Raw genomic sequence first — 20640 nt, forward strand, 5'->3', positions numbered from 1 at the left:
GGCAACGCTGCGCGAGTAAGGTTACCAGGTCGCTGAAATTCGCTAAAAGATGGCGACGCGCACTTAATTTTTTGTTTTTTCCAACATAATAAAGTACAAAAAAAGCAAAATAAAAGCATCGCCTATGCACAAATCAGAGACTGTTAAATCGCCAAAATAATAGTCCAAAACAAAAAGCATCGCGGGGCTCCAAAACGAAGCGCGAGTGGAGTGAAACTAATACAAACATTGACATGTCGCTGGCCAGAAGAGAGCAACAAGTGTGTGAAAATCGTATTGTGGTCGTTTAAAATGTTTGGAGGAGCAGTCAGTGCTCCTGGCGGCAGGTAGAGCGCCATTATCCGCTCCAGAGTATCGCATTTTATCATAGGAACCACAGAATATCGCACCAAGAAGCCAGGCAGAAGCGTCTGCACACGTAACCTTGTGTGCGCGTAGCACGGAAGCTGCTTGTCCGAATCGGGTTTGTAGGTATGTGGCTGCGAGCCGCCGCTTAGATTCGCTGCTCACTCGGATATTTCGCTTGGATTTCAGTTGGTCCTGGCCACGGGCCATTCCCAGATTCCCAGGACGTCGGGTACGTCACCGAGGAGGATGGACACCACATCCGCAGCTGGATCTGGAGCCGGAACGGGCGACGTCTGTCCCTGCTCCACGGTTGCCGCCTCCACCGCCTCCAATGAGCAGCCGCAGACCAAGCGCCAGAAGATCGATCAGCAAATCAAGGTGGGCTCCAAGACCCTGCCGCCTCCGCCGCCGGACATACTGGACCTGGACGCCAACAGCAACAGCCACCTGTGCTCCTCCCTCTCCTCGTCCTCCTCGCGCTCGCTGTCCACGCCCAGCAGTGCCAACAACTCGCCCACCACCACGCCCTGTAGCTCGCGGGCGGCGTCCTACGCCCAATTGCTGCACAACATCTTGCCACAAAATGGGGACACGGAGACACACAGCCAATCGGAGTCCGCCCAGGACGAGGTGGATCGGGTGGCAAAACTGCCCGACCTTCTCACCCTCAGCACGGCCAATAGCAGTAGCAGCCACCTGAGCAGCAGAAACAACTGCATCCCCACGACGGCGGCAACAACCATCGACGATATGCTGGAGTTCGAGCAGTCGTTGACCCGCCAGTGCCTTTGCGGGGTCTCAGAGAGAACGCTACGCAAACCCTTTCAGTCCCATTACTCACAGGACACCAACGGCCAGAAGCGGATAGCCTATCTGCGCGAGTGGCCCACCAACAAGCTGCTACAGTTCCTGTCCAACCTGCAGCTGCTGTTCGACATCTACCTGAAGCAGAACGCCAAAGGCTTTATATGCACGCGGATAATGGACGTCTGCGACGCACTGATCCGCAACGACCACAAGCTCATCGACGAGATCATCGTTCTGGCCGGCTACGACAACTCGTACGTACAATTCCTGGCGGGTCGTGTGCTCGCCGCATTCCTGGTGATTGCCAAACAGGAGCTGAACGACGAGTGGCTGCAGAAAATCGTCGATCAGCTGTTTAACTTTGAGCAACTCGACCAGGCGGCTGTACAGAAGATCCACTTCAGCCTGGACATCATTAAGCGCATTGTCGAATGGAAGGACATGGAGATCCATCCGCTGGACGACGACTGGATGGGAGCGGCGAATAGCGCAAGCGCTGCCTCAGCGGTTGTCCCTCTGCCGACGGAGGCGTCCGTGAGCTACATGCACTTTCCTGTGCAGGAGCAGCCGCTGGCCACCAACTACTTTGCGTTGCAGTTTCGCGAAGATACGGAGGGTGAGCGGGAGACGGATCGGGAATCACCCGAAAACCGCGACCGGCACCGGCGGCACTTTGGCGAGGAGATGAACGTCGCCTACGAACCGCATCCTGCTCCCCAGTCCACGACAATGCCCAGCGGATGCCATGTGGTCACGCTCACAGATTCGGAAAGCTTCGACACGACTCACCTGAAGTGCATAACCATTCAAAAGCTGGAGCACAAGTGGCCGACGCTAGTGAAGAACATGTCGGAGCTGATGGCGCCGACGCACCAAGATGCGGCTGAGCACTGCGTGCTAAACTTTCTCCAACTGTGGGAGAACATCATCTCGGTGAAGGCCAATCTGTCGATCGACGAGACGCGGCCCTACTACGCCCAACTGGACAAGTTTGAGCTGCTGCTTAGCCACAGCCTCTCCTGCACCGTGTACAAGCAGATGCTGTGCCTCTTCAACGAGGCATTGTGCTATGGCTCCACGCTGGCGCTGCAGGACATGCTGCCCGAGGAGACGTGCAAGCTGGCGCATCAAATTGTCTGTCACGTAAGGGGCTTCCGCATCCTGGAGTCATTGCCGCGTCGCCAGCCGGACAACATGGTCAGCCTGATCGGCTACAATGGCAGGCCGCTGGTGTACGGCAATGGCACTATTACCCTGGCACATGGGGCGCAATCGGTGGATGGCGGGCAGGATGGCGACAGGGAGAGTGGAGTGGCGCCACTGGACCTCATCGAAATGGACAAGACACTGCTGCAGAAGATGGTCCTCCTGGTACTCAAGTCGATCGCGGTGACGGTGAAAGAGATTCGCAGCGATTCCTCCGACTCCTCCATCGATTCCAGCGACTATGATGCCTTCCAGGACATGATGCTCATTGAGCGCTCGATCCGCGATGTTCTGAGCAAGCTGGAGACGTTCATCAAGCAGACGCTCGAATTCCATCCGGAGTGCCACTTCAGCAAGATCTTGATCCACCTGTTCGACGATCAGGACGACCATCTGATCGAGGCCATGGTCTGCACGCTGGACGTCACTTCGGGCATCTCGTTCCGCAACAACGCCTTTCCGGAGCTGGTGGCCATGCTGAATCCGGTATACACATTCCTGGAGTTCCTCAAGATGACGTCGAACAGCTCGGACCTGCTGCTGGACCTGCTGGTGAGCAACGAGACCTGTTTCCTGCTCTACCTGCTGCGCCTGCTCAAGTACATCCGCATGAACTGGACGATGTTTGTGCACAGCTGTCACACTTTCGGCATGGGCAGCGCCATGCTGGACGAGGCGATGGGCGTCCTAATCCGACTGCGCCTGCAGATATCCCGCCTGGTGTCGCGCCAGCTCTATCCGTACGACATTTCGCCGGTGCTGCGCCTGCTGGAGAGCTGCGAAAGTCTCTATGAGGGCAACGAACTGAGCTGAATGCGGCGCAGGCCTTAACTTCCAACCACATGCAATTAAAATACGTAATTTATTTTAAAGTTTAATGGAATAGGAGAAACTAGCGCAAAATTCGATGAAGACGGGAGCCTTGTAGAGTACGTGTATTAGCCGTAGTTACCGCTACGACCATATCTCCGCACCCCGATCCAATAACGGGCTAACCGTAGTTAAGTTCTTGCACCTTTTCATCATCCGCTTCGCAGGCCCTTCAACATAGATACATAACTGTATGTAATTGTCATTGTAATGAGCATCACAAGTTCGTAGTTAGTTCGTAGTTAATGGTAATATCATAGGTACTGAATTCCAAACTAAAAACTACGCTAGCCTAAGATTTTTTTAATCTTGCCTTAAGTAGAATAATGTACAATAGAATGGTAAAATGGCAAACGTTGGCCCGCTGCCCGCGGAAAGTGGGCGTGAATTCGGAGTCTTCGAAGAGAATATTCTTTGTACGTTTTTAAAAACACTTGAATAATATAACTTAATTAACTGATTAAAAGAAACGCATTAAGAACTACAAAGTGTGATATTTAAAATTATTGTGTTCAAATACTGTAGTCTCTGCAGTTTCAAAGGGGTTGGCCTGGTTAATTGTCCTAACTTTAATGGCGATTGATCATGCGGACGCGACGTTTTGGATCGACAGTTCCACTTGGCATGGCACTGACATCCGGAGTCTGACCAGTAAGGCTTATCACCGAGCCGCGTCTTGCCAATTCGGGTGGATATGGACTTGATACATGAACCGTTTGATAGTTAATGCTGATCGGAACTGAAGAGCGTCGATTTAGGCGGGGCTCTAAAGGAGAAATTAGTGTTTCTTATGGGACGTGACACAATTAGGTGGACTTTACCCAAACGCATGTCTCCTGAAACTGGTCTAAATGGATGCTGTTGACTTGGCCGGCTGACCAACGGAGATATGACCCTGTGATGGTATTCCTGAACCTTCGGAGCAGACTTTGTAAAGCCTCCTTCCTCGTTCTGCATGTACTTGTATCGATCCACCGACACAGAGCGTTCGTCGCCGAGAATATGCCGCCGCCGGAAGATCGGGGACTCCTCAACTTTGACATGCATATGGGGAAATGGAGACGGGTCAGTTTCAGGTGAGAGATCGCAGAGATTTGCAGGAAAGCCCATTCAAACAGAAGAAATGAAACGCAAGCTAACATGGCTACGTAAATTGATCACAGGAAAGCACATAGTAATTGATTTTATTTACGCTTGCACACATATGTATATAGGACAGTAATATTTATATTTGAGTATGTACAACCTTACATTCAGTACAGTTTCACAAAGACGTGAAGGGGAGGTAAACAGTGGAGGTCGTTCAAAAACATAGATAGTAAACATTATAGCATTATCGAACCCGAAAAAGTGCGGTAGTAGAATAGATGTATAGGGAGATTAAAAGGACACACTATAGATACATAATATACAGTACATTTTCCGAAAAAGTCAGAGTATTGGCTCCCATTAAAGAGTGGACAGTGCTTTACGATACAGAAAATTGGCTATAACTAAGTACACAGTAGTAGATACATTTAGATTTATACGATAACAATTCACTTGATCCCTCGTTAACATGGTGTATAACACCCTGGCCCAGCGAGTTAAAATTTTGGCAAAGATTTGGGTGAAATACCTTTTGATGACCGCCGATCTTGCTTGTGGATTTGGGCATAGGATTGCAGGGAGCAGCGGCGCAGTCGTTTGTCCCCTTTGTTCTGCTGTCGAATAATGATATTTACTGGCTTATATACATAAAATAATATGTTGGTGGTCTTACCGATTTGTAATGCTGGTTAATGTCGGAGGCGGCCTTCAGCAGCAGATAGATGAATACAAGGGCGAATAGGTAGATTATAGGCTCAGCCGTATTGCTCTTCTTGGTCGCATCCTTTTTCTTGTTGACATTCAGGGATTTGCCCAATCGGGGTTGCTTGCTGACCCCATTTCCCGTGCCAATTTTGGCACGCTTTCTAGGTTTGCCTTGGGGCCTCCTGGAAACTTGGTTTTGCGATGTATTTTGATCAGAATCCTTGCCAAATACATCAATCTTCTGACAGGATGTGTTGGGAGTCTCAGTTTCCGACTCCTCGGCCATGCCTTCTGGCTGGGAGTCAACCGCTTCGATATTGTTCAGGTCATTTGCAGCCACACCCGGCTTGAAATAGTACCTGTAATTACGCTGCACACCGGCCACCATGAGGTACACAGTGCAGAGCACCACGAGGATGCCTAGCGGCACCACATGGTGGTTGTTTGTGTCCTTGTCCCTGCTCACGACACTCGATTTTTTGTTTCTGGGAGTTGGAGGCGCCTTGGATTCATCAGACATAGCAATCTTATCACCAGTGGCCGAATTCATTACCCAGTGTTCACTATTGCCAAGCAATGACTGTGTGTATCTGTTGACTGCGAGTCCTGGTTTGTGTTTGCGACGAAAAATCGATACGGATTACCTTTACAGCCTCACATTTTGGGTATGCATGAAGTGTCCGCGAATCCTTTAAAGGTCAAACGACCACCGTGGATGCGCCGACAACTGTGCTTGATTTTGTATATTTTATTGAACTTAATGGTCTACTTTTGCAACAGTCTGAACTGTTTCGGATACAACACTCTGCGCCACCAGAAAACCACACACGTTTGTGTGTATGTCTAACCTGACCTATGACAATTCTAGTGGCGAGAAACGTTAAGTTTGAATTCTTGAATCACGAGACTTAAATTATATCAATATATAAAATTATGTACAAATAGTTAAAACGCTTCAGCATTCAAAGTATCCATTGGACATTCCTGTGAGTTGGACGAGTATATCTGAAACAAATACAAATTTTTTTTGTAAATCTCTTTAATTACAGAACGTAATCTACAACAATTTACCTGTAATTTGCAGATCTGCAGACTGATTGCTGATCGTGTTGTAAAGTTTTCTGCTTTCAGCTATATTTTGGCGCTTGAACATGACAGTGCGTAAACTTTCTCCTAAAATGACATGAAACATGTAAAAAATAGTATATAGTATCCAAGTTTAAATTATTTTTATAAAAAAAAGGTCAATATTTTAATACTTATCCACATACTTCTCAGCACATTTCCATTCGGTTTTGTTTTAAAGATTTAATGTCCAAGGCATTTGTGGTTATTTTATTGTCCTTTGCTCTATTTACTCTGCTCCTACGCTCTGTGTCGTAGAGAATACTGCCGCCGAGTCCAGTTGTAAAGCCCGAGAACTGGGTAAGATCTTCATCAACCCCTTTTGTAGCGTGCGTGTCATCCAATAAAAGGGGTCCCAAGGGATTGGGAAGTCCATCTTCGTGTTTCCCTGCACCCAGGCAACCGTGCAGCTTGCGCAAGATCGTACGCAGTATCTTGAATCGCTTGAGAATTCGCTGCGGCTCCACCTGGGATGCGCACATCAGAATGGCCTTGCACTCGCGCAAAATCCTGACGAATTGATGATAGTACTCTTCTCCCACCTGGTTCTTCGTTTCGGTCAGTACCTTTCGGTTGACCTCCAGCTGAAAGTGCTCTATTAACAGCAAGGCCATTTGAGCCAAGTCCTCCAATCGCTGCTTGTCATAGAGCTTTTCGGCAGCACTAATGCCTGAGCTCAGAATCTCCAAGCCGCAACCTAATAGGGCGCGACTGTCGATGATCTCCTGAAGAGCCGCCTTAAACTTGGACGCTTCCTCGTTGAAGTGCTGCTCTAGGATGGCCGAGTGCAAGTCGGAACCATGGGCCTGTAGAGAAGGTATCAGAGTGGTATCCAGCGACTCAAAGGAAGCCAGACAGCTGCGCATCATTGTTTTCACTGATGGAGGAATAGAACTTGAGTTAAAGGTTATCGTATGCGCTATTAAGCTAGTCATTACTTTTTAAGTTCGGAGCAAAGGAAATGGCAAATATACCGATCTGAGTGGCTCGATCGATGTTCACATCAAAGTCGGCTATGAATTCATCAGCCAATGCATCATCATCGGAACTGTTCCTCAGCAGAGTTCTTATTTTGTCCACCGAAAACCTCTCAAAGTCCAGAAAGCAGGTGAATACGAGACGCAGCAGGGCATCGTTAATGAAGTCCTCCAATTGAAAGAGCGCCTGCTCAATGGTCATGGCCCTCAGCTTGAGATTGGCTTGGTAGGAGACACTGGGCACCTGACACTCATTTTGAAAGGCATTGCACTCGCGGATTACCTGGAGGAAAAGCTGGGTATTAAAGGGTCTCGTAATGGTTTGGCATAACCACCTTCTGGCACAAGGCACTGAGAGCTGTTTTATCCTGTGACAAGGCCACATTGGCGAATCCCAGGGATTGTCCCAGGATCAAGTCTATATTGGCACGAATATTTTGGCTGAGCGTGAGGACTTCCTGGGGTGATTTGGGAGAGTTCGAGGGGTCAGTGTTTTCCTCATTGTGGGATGTGAACAGAGCCAAAGTGTCCAGTGTGGCATCCACCAGTTTTAGGAAGGAGCACTCCGGACCAACTTTATCTGCTCTCGAGCCTTCGCTGTACAGATGTAAAAGGCGCTTAAGGCACCATTGAATACGGTCTAGGAAGTACTGATGACTGACCTGGTTTAAATAAACTATATTATAACATTATGCCATATTGATTATAGGTAATTAACTCACCGAAACTGAAGTGCCGCATGCCAGTTTCATAGCGTTTTCCACCTGGCGAATGCAGATCATTATCTGGCTCAGGCAAAGGCAAACCAATTCCGAGGCTTCGCTCTGCTTCTGGGTGCACAAGGAGCTGTGGACCAGGGTGGAAAATTCCAATAGCGCGGCACACAAGTCCTGCAAAACAAAGCAACAAGTGAGTAACTTTTCCTACAGATAAAAATGCCTTTTCGGCGCACATTTAACCAGTTTACATCCCCTCTGTTACTCCTGTTTAATATCAACAGACAGAGCTCCAGTTTTTTTTTTAGAACTTCCATAGCAAGTGGTTAATTGGAGTTTAACTGATTTAGCAAAAAAGTAAACAACTTTTTTGAAAAGATGGCTTGTGTTTTGTGTGAATGGCAAACAGATATTTTTGGTTATATTTCTACGCATTAGTGCGTTTTACTTGCCCGGTATTTTTACCTTTTGGTCATTTCGGCCCAACGTTGCTTAAAAACAACAGGGGAATTTTATGCTAATGCTGAAAAATATCAGTAAGTTGCAGTCTTGGGAAAGGTACTGTTTTTTTTGGATCTAGGTAAAAGATACACAATTTTGAGAAGTATCTAGGCAAGATAGAAGGTACAAAATAAGGTTAAAAATCACATAGTCTGTATGATCTTTCTTTTTTTTTTTTAATTTTTTAATAATGAGGACAATATTTTCTTTTTGAAGTTGCAATATAAGTTGCATATTTTATTTGAGACAATTCAAAAGTAAACAGTCAGCAGATCAGCTGTTTGTGCCATTCACAGTATTATTGAGCTGGGAAAACATCGATGTCCATTAAAAGCAATACTTGATGGACTTCAAGAAAATATTCGATATATCGATATCTTCTTTTTTAAGAAAATACTCGATAAGTCGATACCGTCGTGAGTGGTTAGCCCAGCTCTATTACTTTTTCGGTAGCAAAAACTTGTAGAAAATTGTCAATTCGCTGGTAGTTGTATATCCATGTGAAGCATAGATAAGCTCAAAACTCTTCCCGTCGCCCACGCCACGTCGCACAGTCGCGCACCGCCAGAAATATCAAAAGCAGGCCAAAGAGACCGAGAGAAATACGGAAAATGAGCTCCTCAAACGCGGGACAGCGCACCAAGCTGATTCAGGAGAAATGCCAAACCCTTTTGACGCAGATGCTCCGCGACGAGGATAACAAATACTGCGTGGACTGCGATGCTAAGGGTATGTAGATAAGCCAATCTTCATCTGCGGACGAAAGATACGCCTCTTGGTGACGCACGAATGTGCATATACACACCACACATGCAGCTGCACTGCGAGAAAAGTACTTGTCTCGGGATTACCCATTAAATTACCCCCCTTGTCGTCCACAGGTCCCCGCTGGGCCTCCTGGAACCTAGGCATGTTCCTCTGCATCCGCTGCGCCGGCATCCATCGAAACTTGGGCGTGCACATATCGCGCGTCAAGTCTGTCAACCTGGACACCTGGACTCCGGAACAGGTCATCTCGCTACAGCAGATGGGAAACTCTCGGGCACGCGCCGTCTACGAGGCGCAGCTACCGGACGGATTCCGCCGTCCACAGACGGACACGGCGCTGGAGAACTTCATCCGGGCCAAGTACGAGCACAAGAAGTACCTGGCCCGTGAGTGGGTGCCGCCCTCGCCGCCACAAGTGGACTGGGCCAAGGAGATCGACGAGGAGCTTGAGCGGCAGAAGCGCAAGAAGAAGTCGAGCCAGGCTCAGGCCAGCTTGGGCCTCGGCGTAGTGTCCAGTGGCAGCGGGGACAAACGTCTAGCCGGCGCTTTAAAGAACGCCCCACTGCCTGCACCGCTGCCCAAGCCAAAGCCGAACCAGGTGGGTGGCTGCAGCCCCAAGACGACGCAGCGCGTCCAATTGAACAGCAGCGGCGCCAGCAGTGCCGGCGAAAGCGACCTTTTGGGCCTGTCCTCGCCCACCAAACCCATTGCCGCGACCAGTGCCAGTCAAGACCTGCAAAACGAAAGTTTCACCAGCTTTCTCAGCGCCGAATCGATTGCCGGACAGTCGGATAAGCCGAACGGCAGCAACGGTGAGGCCACCAATTTAATGGGCTCCAAGCCCAACTCGCTGGCCCAGGAGGAGCAGGACTTCTTTAACCAGGGCTCACTGGGCGCCTCGGGCAGCGAGAAGGACCAGTCCGGCAAGATGTCCAAGGACAGCATCTTGGCGTTGTACGGCAATGCGCCGGCCGCCCACAACCCACAGATCAACTTTGGCGGCTTCACGGGCATGGCCCCAGGCGGATACATGCATCAGCAGCAGCAACAGCAGATCCCCCATCAGTTCATGACGCCACCGAATTCGGTCAGCATGTACAATTCGCCAGTGATGGCTGCGCCCAATGCGTTCAGCAACGCCCCCATCAGCAGTGCCACTGCAATGAGCATGGGTGGCAGCCACGGCTTTGCCGGTGCCCAGTTCCCCAGCACCGGCGGCAGTCCTTATGCTGCTGGCGGACAGGGAGCTGCGACGAATCTTATGCAAACGAACCAGAGCATTCTCAGTGGGATGCCGCTGTTTGGAGCGGTCCCTCAGCAGCAGCAACAGCATCACCAGCAGCTGGGCGGACTCTCCATTAACTTGATGCAGCCCCTGCCCAGTGGACTTAACATGGCCCAGCAACAGGGATCGGGCGGATTTGCCGCCACCGGGCCCACCACCTCCTCAGTACCATCAAATCTGAACCAACAATTTGGCAACCTTAATATCGGTAATGTCTGGCAATAAATACGATGTGTATTTATGTAGTTGTATTCCTTTAATTAATTTTAAGACACGAGTGCTTGTCTCAGTGTTGCAACATGTGTGCGAGACGATGATGCTTGTTTATATGCATTCGATTTATACAACAACTTGCCAATTTAGTTAGTTGTCCTGAGAGGATTCGGAGCGAAACAATACGTATTTATAGAAGAATTCACTGTCAAGCAAGCCACTGTATTAAACGATGTTCATGTCCACCAACGATCACGTCTGCTCGTTCTAATCTATTCCAATTATTCCATAATACATACATACACGTGTAAAACCCAACTAATTAAAATTCAACTTTGAAACTTAATGCACTTTCCAATCAAATGTACATGTTTTTTGGAACATTAGCTAGGTATTTGATACACACGCATAAACCAATCGTCCACGCCAGGGTGTGAATGTAAAGTATAGAGATTTGGCAATGTACTTTTTAAATGCCTGATATCCCTAAGAACACATTCACGCATGTTTGTCAATGTGAGTCTTAAATATCATGGCTGGGGAGTCGACGGATTTATTGTATTCGATTTTTAAGTTGCTATGTCTAAGGAACAAATCAAACCACTTCGAACTGTGTAATAATAAAATAATCAGACCATTGTAAGTGTTTTGTTTCATGCACTTATAGGTTCCACATGTCAAAAATGACATTAGTTAAGATGCTTTGGAGAAACTAACTTTTCGAGTTCATATTTACTTTAAAGGATTGGAATATATATAAAATTGTCTACCTTCTAAGAATTCCAGCGGAAATGAATTGCCATAACTTGTCGAGTTCATTGAATTAATTTATATTTTGCTTGGGGTAAAAATTAATAAGGTCTGCCGAAAAATATGGCATTTCGTTGACTTATCAAAAACTGAGATGATTTTATCAGTTTGAATTTTTGCAATCCTTCCCGCCGATTTGCCATTCGGTGGAAATCGAAAACATTCGGTCATTCACCCCGAAACGCCGGCACAACCCGCCTCCTACAATACACGTCAACTTGGAAAATAAATAAAGCAAAGAAAAATATAAATATTTAGCCTATCGAGAGTTGGAAAAATGAGTGACAAAGTCGAAGAGGCGGGGCTGAAGGCCCAGGAGAAGTCCACAAAGGAGGCATACTTCATCAGCCTAGCGGAGTGGACAAAACAGGCTACGATTGCACATAATGCGATGCTTATGTTTCCGTACTATTTGATGACCAACTATCCGCAGTTGTTTCAGGGACAGGTGCCTCCTGTTCGTGGCCTCCAATCAGCTACCTTGGGTCAGCCTCATCCGGCGGCTGTTCCCTCTCTCCCGGCCCAGGTTGCAGGAGTTGCTGCTTCGCCGGGTGCACCAGTTGCAGTTGCTGCTCCGCCACCGCAAAACTTCAGTCGCCTGCGAGTCCTGGACGAGGCACAGCAACTGGAGACCATTCAGCGTCTGGGCGGTTACGAGTACGTCGTAGCGCCCTTCTGGAAACGCGCCGTGGCCGAGACCATCGATGTTTTGATCCTGTTCGTCCTGAAAATTATAATCACATTCGGGGTGGTGAACCTGTTCGACATAGAATTCGATAAGGACGTCATGCGTCGCACGTTGGACGAGGAAGACCTGTTCGTAAACTTCTTCGACATCTCGCTAGACTTTATAACTATGTCCACAGACCTTCTGCTAATCGAGCTGCTCACAAAGCTGACAGTCTGCTGTTACGAAGCGCTTTGGACATACTTCTACAATGGGGCCACGCCTGGCAAATCACTGATGAAGATCCGCATCCACTACGTGGAGGCTGTGATGCCGCTGCAGGCGCCCGCCCTGCCGCAATTCGTGCTCCAGCCGCAGCGGGAGCCAATGAGGGCCCTGCTCTACCCGGCTCAGACGCCCACACTGATGCGCTCCTTCGCACGCTCCCTGGCCAAGAACCTGGTAATGACCCTGCTCCTCCCAATCTGCGTGGTGATGATCTTTTTCAAGAACAACCGCACCGCTTACGACATCATGACGAAGACGATAGTGGTAGAGACTAATTCCAACGCTGTGTTCCGCACCCAAGTGCCACCCCAGCGCAACCGCTGAGAACGGGAGCTGATCCAGTCAAAGTGTATAGGAATTGTGCTCTCATTCCTATGCATATTTAATTAGACTTTATTGTTAAAGCTAAATTTAATGTCGTTACGTACTGCTGTCCTGTGAAATATAACATTAAATCTCAAACACATTGCATTATCCTCCTTGAAACAGTGCATGAAAACGTATCCTAAATGGTTTCCTTATCCATTAAACCAGGAACCGTTAGTCCTGTGAAAGATTATTAGGAGAATACTCTGACTAAATCCTTCTGTTAATTCATGCAGGACCCTAGTTTTTAGAAAGCTTTTGCAGGCGGTGATGTTTATTTTATTTGGCTCACTTCACATTGACGTTCTTGAGGGTTTGGGCCACAACGTTGCCCTTGCCGGGAACATGAAGAGCGGCGCCCTTGTAGCAGGCCACCAGATCGCCGTTGGTCATCAGGTCCGGGGCACACGCCTCGAAGATCTTCTTCTTGGGGTTAAGCTGGGCGTCCGGCTGGCGGGGATAGCCCTCGCAGTGCACCAGATCGCCGGGCACGGCTCCGGCGGGCGGACTAAGCACCTCCACCTTGTCGGGCGTAGAGGCGCACATGACCATCGCCTCCGAAGTGACGCCGCGCATCTTGGCTGGCTTCAGATTGCACATTACCACCACCAGGCGGTTCTGCATCTCCTCTAGGGGCACAAACTTCACCAGGCCGGACACCACGGTGCGTGGAGCCACCTCGCCGCAGTCGATCTTCTCCAGATACAAGCTGTCGGCGTCGGGGTGACGACCCACCTCCACTATCTTTCCCACGCGCAAGTCCAGGCGGCCCACGTCCACGGGAGCCTCTGGAGCTGCGGCTGGCTTCTCGGCGGCCGGTTTCTTTTCCTTGACCTTCTTCTCCTTGGGCTCTTTGGCTACCTTGACGGTCTCAGCAGCGGGAGCAGGTGGAGCGCCGGCCGACGGAGCTTCTGGTGCCGCACTGGTGCAGAATCCCCGGGATCCTGGCACCGGAATCTGTTTCTTGCCATTCCTCAGCTCCAGCTGCACCAGTTGGGCCAGAGCGGCCTCCACCTCCTTGGCCAGTTTTGCGTTCTCCCTGATCAGCTCCTGCTTCTGACGCTCCACAAGTTGTTGCTGGATGCCGGAAATCTGGTGGGCAGGAGGTTATCAAAGGTGTGGCGGAGGAAAGCCAGCGGAATTACTTGCCTCGGCTTCGATGGAGTTGATTAGCGCTTCGGCGCGCTCGTTGTTGCTGGCAATTAGCTGCAGGTCAGCCATGGTTCTCCGGTTTTTCTCGAATTTAGTGAAATACTTTTTACATGCGGATCCCACAGTCGTGGCAGTTTTACGCAGCATTGCATTGCTTCTTCTTACAGCTTACAGTCGCGTCGACGCACATCGGACAGGTTGCCTTTTTGATATGGTATTATATCCGCAGCCCAGACAGGGTCACACTGATCAGTGCAAACGCAAAAACGGCTGGCAGTTTTGAGCATATTTAAAAATAAACAATAAAAACAAGGAGGCCATCACCGTGCCGCCGATGGATTACGTTTATTGTGGCACCGACCCGATCGGCGCCTCCGAGGACATATTAAGTGGGTCAGGGGGTCACTTTTCGGCCCAACGCTCACCACACACCTCGCACGCACACATATGCAAACCAGCTAAGCTTTCTCCTTTGTTTTCTTTTTCTGTTTACTTTTTGCAAAAGGTGTTTATGATGCGGGATCTGCGCGCGGAACCGGTCACTTCTCGCCCAGCTTCAATGGCTTCAACATCGGCACCACCGACCCCGACTACGTGGAGCTGGTACCCGTGCTCGCCGACGGCGGGGAGCACTTTGGGGTCTCCAGCGTGGCGTTTGACGACTACGAGGAGCTTCTCTGGATGGGCAACCAGGGGGTGAGTATCATTTGCGCCCCCTAGACTTCCGCTGCTAATCAGCAAACTTCTCCTCCCGCAGGGTCATGTAACCTCTTACTACACCAGCTCCATGCAGAAGTACACCTCCTTCCAGGTTCATGACAGCGACATTGTGCGCCAGATCACCACCCTGGACTCCGGAGTGCTGGTGCTCACGCAGACCTCGCTGCGCCACCAGATCCGTCGGGGTCTGCCCAAGTTCACCCATAAGTATGCCACCTACTGACCCAAAGCTGCCTCCAAATCACAGCTAATCCGTCTTGCAGGTCCAACAACATGACCGAAATGGTGAGCATGCTGCAGCTGTCGCCACACCGCCTGGTCATGGCTGGGCTGCAGGAGGAGCTCATCGACTTTGATATGCGCACGCTCAAGGAAACCCGGCTGGAGCATGTGGGCGCCGCCGGCTGCACAGTGCTGCGCAAGAACTCTCGCTTTCTGTTCGCCGGCGACCAGCTGGGCACGGTCACGTTGCGCGACCTGAACAGCCTGAGTGTCCAGCATACAATCAAGACGCACACCAACGTACTCTCGGACTTCAGTGTCCAGGGCAATCTGCTCATTTCCTGCGGATACAGCGGACGGCAGAATAACCTAGCCATCGACCGCTTCCTCATGGTCTACGATCTGCGTATGCTGCGCCTGATCTCGCCGATTCAAGTGATGATTGACCCGCAAATGTTGAAGTTCCTGCCGTCACTTACATCCCGCTTGGCCGTCGTGTCCAGCTACGGCCAGGTTCAACTGGTTGACACCGTGGAGCTGAGCGAGCCGCGTGTCTCCATGTATCAGATCAACACCAACGGCAGCCAGTGCCTTAGCTTCGACATAAGCTCCTCCTCTCAGGCCATGGCATTTGGCGACCAGTCGGGCCACATCAACATGATTGCCGCGGTGCAAACGCCCCAGCCGCAGTTCAATCCCTTCTCGCGAAACACAGAGTTCGCGGACGTGGTGCCACAGCTGCCGATGGTCTCTATCACGGACACCAACTTCCCACTGTCGTCGGTTATGCTGCCCCACTTGACGACGGGCACGCAATGGTTCTCTGACTGGCCCGAGGAGCTGCTGCGCTATCGCTATCACAGACCCAAGACCATCGATCCCGATGTGCTGAACAACATGAAGATGCAGGGACCCATTGGGTACTCGCCAAACCCGCGCACCGCTCGCCGGAATCAAATTCCGTATGTGATTGAACAGGGAGGCATATGCAGCACAAATGGGAACGGAACTGCAGCGGTAACCAAGGCCGAAAACGGCGTCAAAATCATTCCAAGACGGTATCGAAAAGTGGAGCTGAAGTACACAAAGCTGGGCACCCAGGACTTTGACTTTGAGCAACATAATCAGACATGTTTCGCTGGACTGGAGGCAACTCTGCCCAATTCCTACTGCAATGCCATGCTGCAGGTTCGAATTTCTTGATAGTGGGTGTCACACAGACTAATCAACTGGTCAACTTTCGTCTAGATATTGTATTTCACAGAACCTCTGCGTGTGAAGTTGATTGAGCATTCCTGCACCAAGGAGTTTTGTCTATCCTGCGAACTGGGTTTTCTTTTCAACATGCTGGATAAAAGTACTGGTTAGTTAGTTGACCCTTAAAATTTTGCTGCTGCTCAGAAAAGAAAGTTTTCTTTGCGTTTTTTTTTAAGCTTCCTCACCATGCCAAGCTAGCAATTTCCTGCGCTCTTTTCGCACTGTACCGGAGGCCTCGGCATTGGGCTTGATTCTCACGGATCGCTCTTCTAATGTTAACCTTATCACTCTCATACAGGCAAGTAAAACCAATGATTTTTAACCAAATATTTAATATATGCACGCCCTTAGAACTGGAACCGATTCATTCTGCATCAAATGCATTACGAAATCTTCGATTCCAGCAAGAACGCCTCTGCCTCGAGCGGATCTGTGCACATATCTACAAACGGTAATGAAAACTAATATCTTTGATAAAAATTGTACATGCATTAAATACGTGTTTTGATTTAGCTGAGAACACGAGTCCGTCTGAAACGAGTGGCTCTTCGGACTTGTATGATTCCATATGTGGTGAGTCGCTAATATCATTTTCAATTCAAACTTGTCTTATTTTCCACTTTTACCCACATTTTAGCAGATGAGAATTCAAAAGAGGAAGACCGGGAACGCAGTAAGATTAACGCAGAAACGGAAATCAGTAAAATCTTTGGGACCAAGCAAATTTGTATAAACCGCTGCATAAAATGCCAAGTGGAGAAGTCGAAGGAGAACATTTTACTTGCCTGCAACATGTCGTACCCTACCCACATCAAAGATAGTGAACAGTATTTCAGCTTTGGCACCATTTTAAAGCGTTCTCTCAGCTCCGAAAAGAGCATTCAGGCCTTCTGCGAGAACTTGTAAAAAGTTCTCTCCAACTAATCAGAGCGTGAAGGTCAGAATCCATGTTTTTAAAACCAATCCTGCAAAAGGAAATTTAAATACTTCAGTAGAATAGATTTTAAATCTGTAAAGTTTTAGCCGTCCCTATTCACCAATCCAAATCGACGTTAATTATACTCTTAACGAACCTTAGCCATTGGAAACCTGATTGCTAACCAACTAATTTAACAATTATAAACATCCCAGTTAACTCATTATTCATTTACATTTTGAACAGGTCAATTCCCTTCCGCAAATGCTGGCCATTAACTGCGGTCTCAACAACGATAAAGACATAAGCTTTTTAAAGCGGCAACTGAATCGCTGCAACGATAAACCATCTGCCGATGCAACCGCTTCTTTAAGCACTAGTAAACCTTGCCGCTATGGAGCCAACTGTTCGCGGAGCGACTGCCATTTCATGCATCCGGATCGGTAGGTTATCCTATGTCGGATCTGAATTCTCTCCTCATTTCATATTCTTTCTTAAATTGCAGGAAGTCGCCATCGCACACAAATCAAGCTAATAATGCCAGTAGTTCTCCAAATGGTCGACAAAAATCATGGTTTCCACTCACTTTCATTATGGGCATTAACGATCAAAATGAGCTACAGGTGCAAACTCAATTGGATGCAGGCGCTGGAAAATCTGAGCAGGAGGAGGAGGGTGAGAAGCCACCAACAAAGATTGGGGACAACAACCGGACGTACGCCCTACATGCTGTGGTCTGCCAAGTCGATGATGGCACCCAGAAGAACTTGGTGTCCCTGATAAATGTGCAGCGGCAATATCACACCATGAAACTGGCGGAATCCCCGGAGGACCCTCAAAATCAATGGTATATTTTTAATGACTTCAGGTAAGTTCAGTCCTTAATACAATTGATATTTGCCAAATAACATTGCTACTTTTATTGCTAGCATTTCTCCCGTATCGCCACAAGAATCGGTATGGTTTACTTTGGATTGGAAAGTGCCCTGTGTACTGTTTTACAGGAGCGTGGACGATGATTCCGAATCTGCCAGTACTACGAGCTCCACCGTCACAGAAAGCGATGAAACTGTTCCGTCTGAGAGCAGCAGCGATTCACCCTCAAACTTATCCAACCCCTTTTTAGAGGTGCAAACCCAAAAGCATTCGTTTCCTTGCATAGAGTACTAATCTTTTTTACAACCAGGACATGGTTAATCCTATACCAGGCAACCTAAGCACGGACGCCACGCTGAAGCCGTTGCAATCGGACGAGATGCCGCAGTCTGGTGACCTGGTCGCAATGGATGCCGAGTTCGTCACCCTAAATCCGGAGGAAAATGAGATTCGCCCAGATGGAAAGACGGCGACCATCAAGCCATGCCACATGAGCGTGGCCCGCATTTCCTGTATTCGGGGGTAATTTTATGGTCCACCCTAATGGCTTCTCCAGTTAAACATGGATTTAATAACCTTTTTAGACAAGGATCAAATGAAGGAGTTCCATTCATGGATGATTATATCTCCACTCAGGAGAAGGTAGTGGATTACCTAACACAATTCTCGGGCATCAAGCCAGGTGACTTGGACGCCAACTTCAGCAAAAAGCGACTCACTGCCCTCAAGTACTCATATCAGAAACTAAAATATTTGGTCGATGTCGGCGTAATATTTGTTGGACATGGTCTGAAAAATGATTTCAGGTGCGAACAACATTTACAACAGCTTGCTAAGGTATTTATAATCATTCTTGATGTTTAGGGTCATCAACATTTACGTGCCGTCCGAGCAAATAATTGACACGGTACACTTATTCCATCTTCCTCATCATCGAATGGTGTCTTTGAGGTTTCTGGCCTGGCATTTCTTGGGTATGTTCATTCTACATTTCAGCATCGTTCTGTTTTTGAATCGAATCTTGAACTACACAGGTACAAAGATACAATCCGAGACGCACGACTCCATCGAGGATGCGCGGACCACTCTAGAGCTTTACAAACACTATTTGAAACTGCAGGCTGACAAGAAGTTCGCCAACGCCCTCAAAAACCTCTACGATCGCGGAAAGCTGCTTCAATGGAAGGTGCCGGAGGACTGAATCGTTTCCCAACCCGTTGCCAACCCGACGAAATGCATAATCAAAGTAATCGTCAGTACAAACGCTTCTCCGATCTGAAAACCCCGGCTTATCTTTATATTATTATGTTAGTCTTCGTTTATTTTTGCTAATGAGCTTTTGGTATTTAATTTTGTATTTGTCTATCTTTATAACAAAATCAAAGAAAAACATAAAAATTGTATGTCTTATCAGTAATCAATTGTTTGTTGTTATTGTGCGCTATCCCTCTTATTCAAAAGATCATCAATTTTTTTTACAAAATGTACAATCAGGTTGTGGTAGACAAAGTGTTAATGCCTTCACTGATTGACAATTCGTGTAGGTCAATTCGCTGAATGCGTTCTGAAATTCCCACTCGGGCTCCCTTATCATCATCGACATTCGGGAATTTTTCAGAGGCTGTCGCTAATTCGATGAGTACCTGATCTTGGTCTACTGCGCAGCTACTTATAAATACGACGAGCAAGTCAAGCCAGTTAGTTAAATCTCAGCAGTCCGCCACAGAACACAGATCGAAATGCGCTTTTTTGGACTACTCGTGCCGATCGTTTGCGGTCTTTTGTGCGTCGGTAAGCAACCTCATCTCCATGGCCGCACCCAACTGCGATTAATGGGCATTTAATTACTCCCGTAGCTGCCGATCCACAACAAATAAACGACGGACGCAATGGGCCGCACGTTCACGGAACTCCCGGCCATCAAGTCTACATTCGGGGGCAAAACGATGGAGTCTACAAGGTGCCAGGAGTAGGTGGCCAGTTCCAGCACTCATCATCGCCGGCTGAACACGTCTACACGGACGAACAGGGAAACACTTATGTGCACCGAAAGAAGGCTGGCAGACCAGGTAGACAAGGATCTTGCTTAAAGGCTTTCTTGAAATCCAATCAAATATTTTAATTCAAAGGTACTCATACTATTAGAGGACCTGGTCCAGTCGCCGCTCAGCCCATATATCCCGCAGCCCAGGACTCACCTTATGGACCTGCGGTTTCAGGCCATCGCATTTCTCGTAGCCCTCAGTTCCATGTGGAGCGTCCTGGACGCACTGTAGATGTGGGCCAAGGAGGATTTGACATTCAAAGGAGCCGCCGCAGTCCCCAGTTCCAAGGGGAGCGTCCTGGACGCACTGTGGATGTGGGTAACGGAGGATTTGTAATTCAGAGGAGCAGCCGCAGTGTCAATGATGGGCGCGTCCAGGGCGAAAATTTTGTGGCTCGTGACGATCAGGCTGGCGTGTGGGACGAAAATGTTTCGGTGTGGAGGCGTCCAGATGGACGGACTGTTACCGTGGGCGCCGATGGAAGCACCATTATTTCTGGTCATGGAAAAACACTGTACGTGAGTAGGACAAATTCACAATCTTATTTCAGCCTAAAATATTATTTTTTGCAGTACTGAAATGTAATGACTTAATACCTCTAGAAAAACAGGAAGGTTTTAAAAGCTTATAACGATTTTAAAGTTTATTTTAATGATTTACTAATAAGGAGAATGTTTTTTAATTGAAATTAAAAACAATAAACTATGGATG

The 20640-nt window shown here is 48.4% G+C and overlaps 8 protein-coding genes across 10 annotated transcripts; 5 read left to right on the forward strand and 3 right to left on the reverse strand.

Annotated features, from left to right (window-relative positions):
- Positions 1-9: 9 nt before the first annotated feature.
- Positions 10-3719, forward strand: LOC128256790 (protein lines). The gene is made up of 2 exons (XM_052987413.1): positions 10-471; positions 535-3719. Exon 2 carries the CDS (start codon positions 595-597, stop codon positions 3172-3174), a length of 2580 nt encoding a protein of 859 aa, XP_052843373.1. The 5' UTR covers positions 10-471; positions 535-594; the 3' UTR covers positions 3175-3719.
- Positions 3720-3800: 81 nt separating this feature from the next.
- Positions 3801-5623, reverse strand: LOC128256793 (uncharacterized). Of its 2 annotated transcripts, none has more exons than XM_052987416.1 (4): positions 4994-5623; positions 4850-4931; positions 4053-4265; positions 3801-3997 (listed from the first exon to the last, which is right to left on the reverse strand). In XM_052987416.1, exons 1-4 carry the CDS (start codon positions 5573-5575, stop codon positions 3801-3803), a joined length of 1074 nt encoding a protein of 357 aa, XP_052843376.1. In that variant the 5' UTR covers positions 5576-5623. The 2 variants fall into 2 exon arrangements, with proteins under 2 accessions (XP_052843376.1, XP_052843375.1); XM_052987415.1 differs by having other exon boundaries at positions 4850-4934.
- A 132-nt stretch (positions 5624-5755) lies between these two features.
- LOC128256792 (serendipity locus protein alpha) lies at positions 5756-8308 on the reverse strand. Its single transcript, XM_052987414.1, is given in 8 exon segments — positions 5756-6030; positions 6097-6198; positions 6297-6329; positions 6332-7027; positions 7089-7410; positions 7463-7789; positions 7850-8017; positions 8080-8308. Coding segments are annotated over 8 exon segments (1779 nt in total). The 5' UTR covers positions 8161-8308; the 3' UTR covers positions 5756-5980.
- Positions 8309-8754: 446 nt separating this feature from the next.
- Positions 8755-11253, forward strand: LOC128256838 (stromal membrane-associated protein 2). The gene is made up of 2 exons (XM_052987505.1): positions 8755-9073; positions 9226-11253. The coding sequence occupies exons 1-2, from the start codon at positions 8956-8958 to the stop codon at positions 10620-10622; spliced, it is 1515 nt and encodes a 504-aa protein (XP_052843465.1). The 5' UTR covers positions 8755-8955; the 3' UTR covers positions 10623-11253.
- Positions 11254-11585: 332 nt separating this feature from the next.
- Positions 11586-12846, forward strand: LOC128256927 (protein FAM8A1). The gene has a single exon (XM_052987650.1). It carries the CDS (start codon positions 11698-11700, stop codon positions 12697-12699), a length of 1002 nt encoding a protein of 333 aa, XP_052843610.1. The 5' UTR covers positions 11586-11697; the 3' UTR covers positions 12700-12846.
- Positions 12847-12997: 151 nt separating this feature from the next.
- LOC128256928 (aminoacyl tRNA synthase complex-interacting multifunctional protein 1) lies at positions 12998-14104 on the reverse strand. The gene is made up of 2 exons (XM_052987652.1): positions 13891-14104; positions 12998-13833 (listed from the first exon to the last, which is right to left on the reverse strand). The coding sequence occupies exons 1-2, from the start codon at positions 14038-14040 to the stop codon at positions 13030-13032; spliced, it is 954 nt and encodes a 317-aa protein (XP_052843612.1). The 5' UTR covers positions 14041-14104; the 3' UTR covers positions 12998-13029.
- On the forward strand, positions 14098-19303 carry LOC128256926 (PAN2-PAN3 deadenylation complex catalytic subunit PAN2). Its single transcript, XM_052987649.1, is given in 17 exon segments — positions 14098-14282; positions 14399-14589; positions 14651-14820; positions 14877-16023; positions 16084-16198; positions 16269-16390; positions 16444-16543; positions 16606-16665; positions 16730-16992; positions 16994-17029; positions 17255-17451; positions 17514-17876; positions 17938-18136; positions 18195-18406; positions 18469-18690; positions 18749-18858; positions 18919-19303. Coding segments are annotated over 17 exon segments (3729 nt in total). The 5' UTR covers positions 14098-14227; the 3' UTR covers positions 19086-19303.
- A 211-nt stretch (positions 19304-19514) lies between these two features.
- Positions 19515-20631, forward strand: LOC128256929 (baramicin A1). 2 transcript variants are annotated; one of them, XM_052987654.1, is made up of 4 exons: positions 19515-19675; positions 19741-19953; positions 20014-20447; positions 20502-20631. In XM_052987654.1, exons 1-4 carry the CDS (start codon positions 19624-19626, stop codon positions 20505-20507), a joined length of 705 nt encoding a protein of 234 aa, XP_052843614.1. In that variant the 5' UTR covers positions 19515-19623; the 3' UTR covers positions 20508-20631. The 2 variants fall into 2 exon arrangements, with proteins under 2 accessions (XP_052843614.1, XP_052843613.1); XM_052987653.1 differs by having other exon boundaries at positions 20014-20443.
- The last annotated feature ends 9 nt before the right edge of the window (positions 20632-20640 follow it).

The sequence above is a fragment of the Drosophila gunungcola genome (genome assembly GCF_025200985.1).
Source record: "Drosophila gunungcola strain Sukarami chromosome 2R unlocalized genomic scaffold, Dgunungcola_SK_2 000030F, whole genome shotgun sequence".
Lineage (NCBI taxonomy): Eukaryota > Metazoa > Arthropoda > Insecta > Diptera > Drosophilidae > Drosophila > Drosophila gunungcola.